The sequence below is a fragment of the Macadamia integrifolia genome, unplaced genomic scaffold, assembly GCF_013358625.1.
Source record: "Macadamia integrifolia cultivar HAES 741 unplaced genomic scaffold, SCU_Mint_v3 scaffold814, whole genome shotgun sequence".
Taxonomy (NCBI): Eukaryota; Viridiplantae; Streptophyta; class Magnoliopsida; order Proteales; family Proteaceae; genus Macadamia; species Macadamia integrifolia.
In genome coordinates, this window is record NW_024870546.1 from 47,534 (window position 1) to 50,113 (window position 2,580).

At 39.2% G+C, this 2,580-nt stretch overlaps 1 protein-coding gene across 1 annotated transcript in view; it reads right to left on the minus strand.

The window, feature by feature from the left end:
- Positions 1 to 1,480: 1,480 nt before the first annotated feature.
- LOC122070052 (DAG protein, chloroplastic-like) overlaps positions 1,481 to 2,580 on the minus strand; it is a gene marked incomplete in the record, with an annotated part of 2,439 nt that continues 1,339 nt past the window's right edge. The window contains 2 exon segments of the mRNA XM_042634146.1: positions 1,481 to 1,957; positions 2,087 to 2,152. Of these exon segments, the coding sequence (XP_042490080.1) occupies positions 1,782 to 1,957; positions 2,087 to 2,152 (242 nt within the window).

Consider the following 2,580-nt stretch of genomic DNA (forward strand, 5'->3'; position numbering starts at 1 on the left):
GTTTCTTCTATGTTGATGATACATTGATTTTCTTCAGACACACATCCTATTGCGGCTTCAAAAGGGTCCTTGATCAATACATGGAAACATCGGCGCTGCGATTTGATTTCCTTAAATCAGCTACAAGCTTAAGAATGAACACTCTTAAAGAGAAGCCAGATCGACAAGACTTCCAATAGAAGAGGGCAGAAAGAAGAGGCAAACTTTTAATTAAGGAAAAGAGCATCGTCGAGGTCTCAAGGATTCAAGGATGGAAGCAGAGACATCATCTCCAGTAGGGTGCGAGAAATTGTTTGAATTAGTAGCCACAGCTATCCCTGTTTATGCATTGCCCCACTTAAAATGCCAAACTCTACTTTGGAGAATCTAAATAGGGGTGGATTTAGCATTTGGTGGGGGCAGAAAGACAGAAAGCCGCATTGGTTTCTTGCTGGAATCAGCTAAGTTCCCTTACTACGATACTTTACCTGAAACAATTTGAATCACTGGGTCTTGGAGCTGGCAAAAAGCATTCTCCATAAAAAAGAAGTTGCTTGACCAAGGGATGTTGTGGGCCATTGGAGATGGCCGAAAGGTTAATATTTGGGAGGACCCCTTGGGTCCAGCATACTCTGGTCTTAAAATTCAAAGTCAGAAGCAGATTGGATACACAGATTTTCCTAATGATTCCATCAATTACTGGGCAACATTATAAAGCTTCTCATAATCTCTGCAAACCATGCCATCACTAGCCGAGCAATATGAGTTTTAAATACATATCTATTCTTAGACACCCATTACCACCTGAAGAATCTGGTTAAGGCGTTCACATGAGTTGATGTCTGAAGTTTTCCAAGCTCTACTCAATGTCGAAGAAGAGAGATCAGCTGGTCATCATGGCCCAATCAGTTCCAGCGCTTCAGTATATTTGTATATATTTCCACATGATGGAAGGTTTTACTCAGATGCAGCTTTCTGTACTTCAAATGTGTTTCACAAAAACGAGAAGGATCATTCACTACCATGGCTACTGAACATCCATACCAGACTTCCCCTCTTACAGGAGGCTTCGGCAATTGTGGAACATCTTCATTTTGACGCTTCTCAAACTGCAAAGAGCTTACAAGGCAGTTCAGCCAGTCTACAATTCGAATCTTGAAGTGGCAATTTCTGCATGATATTCAGTTTCTTATCTCCTCCCTTTATTTTTGTAATATCAGTAACATACCTAGGACGACAAAATTCCCGAGCTCATAATGTAGCCAAATAGGCTCTCTTTTTCCCCGAGCAGTCCAAACTTATCTCTTTTGTATCTGATCTTTTGAGTTGATTGGATCGGCCGTTTTGGCACACACAAGAGAGAGAGAGAGCCAACATGACAATAAATACTTAGTTTACTGCCTAGATAGATGGAAGATTCTGTCAACACCTTCTAAAAAGATCATGGAAGGCATAAGACAAAACCACAGAAAATCATGAACTTCCCAGGTCGAAACCAGTCTTACAAAACTTTCCCATACATTATAATTTCACAAAAAATATTAAATTTTCTTTCTCTGGGTCACAATTAACTGTAGCTTCCATGATGTACAAATAAACAAGCAACCAAACATGATAAAAATTTAAAAAGTGTCCTGTAAACTCTGGTTTTCAACTATGTGCATGACAGCCTCTCTAGCACAAATGTGCAGACATGAATGTTTGTTAACAAAACATCAGTCATCTGCAGATACAAGTTTCCCAAAAAGTACTAATGTTAAAGATTTAATCCATGGGGGAAAAAAACAACTGACTCCAGTACCTCATCCAGAGGCTGACTCTGGCGGGGTTGCCTCCTGTCTGGGTCTTCTTCGCTCAGGGGGAGGAGCACTCCTCCGCCTTTCATACCTTCTGCTCTCATATTTCGATCCACCACGTTGCTTTGGTTGATAGGTGGGGTATTTACAAGGAATTATCTCTCCATTAATGTATTTGTCACCTGAAAGAAAGCAAGAAATAAGTGATTTCGAGAAGGGAGCATAGAGAGTTTAGGTGGCATCAGTATCCATAACCTAATGATAGCCACACAGAACAAAGTAACAACTTTACATAGGATTAGAATACCGACCTCCATAGTCCTTATTCTTCACATCAATATATGAATCTGGCAACACCCAAAGGACTCCAGGCAATCCTACAAGAGGAAAAAGAGAAACCAAAGAGGAAGGGAAGGGGATGGGAATGGATCAATAGAAATGAACGAAAAAATAAAAAGCAGTAGAGGACTTTCAGAATGAAATCAATAATTAGAAATGCAATAAGGAACCATGCAGAATGAGATATTGACATCCTGATTTTGCACAGCCCTTAAATGAATAAGATCATCAAGTATAGAATCCGATTCAGTTGACATCTTCACAGGAACGTGTAAAAACAAAAAAATAATAATAATAAAAAAATCATTCATAGACATCGATTTCAAATTTTATTCAACAATCCAGTGATGACTCCTAGAAGATCAGACTTGAAGCCTCAATACTGTCAAAGCATAATTTAGCTCCACATAGCTTCCAAATGCAACTTCCTGAAATAAATTTAAGTATTTTTTTTTTTTTGGGGGGG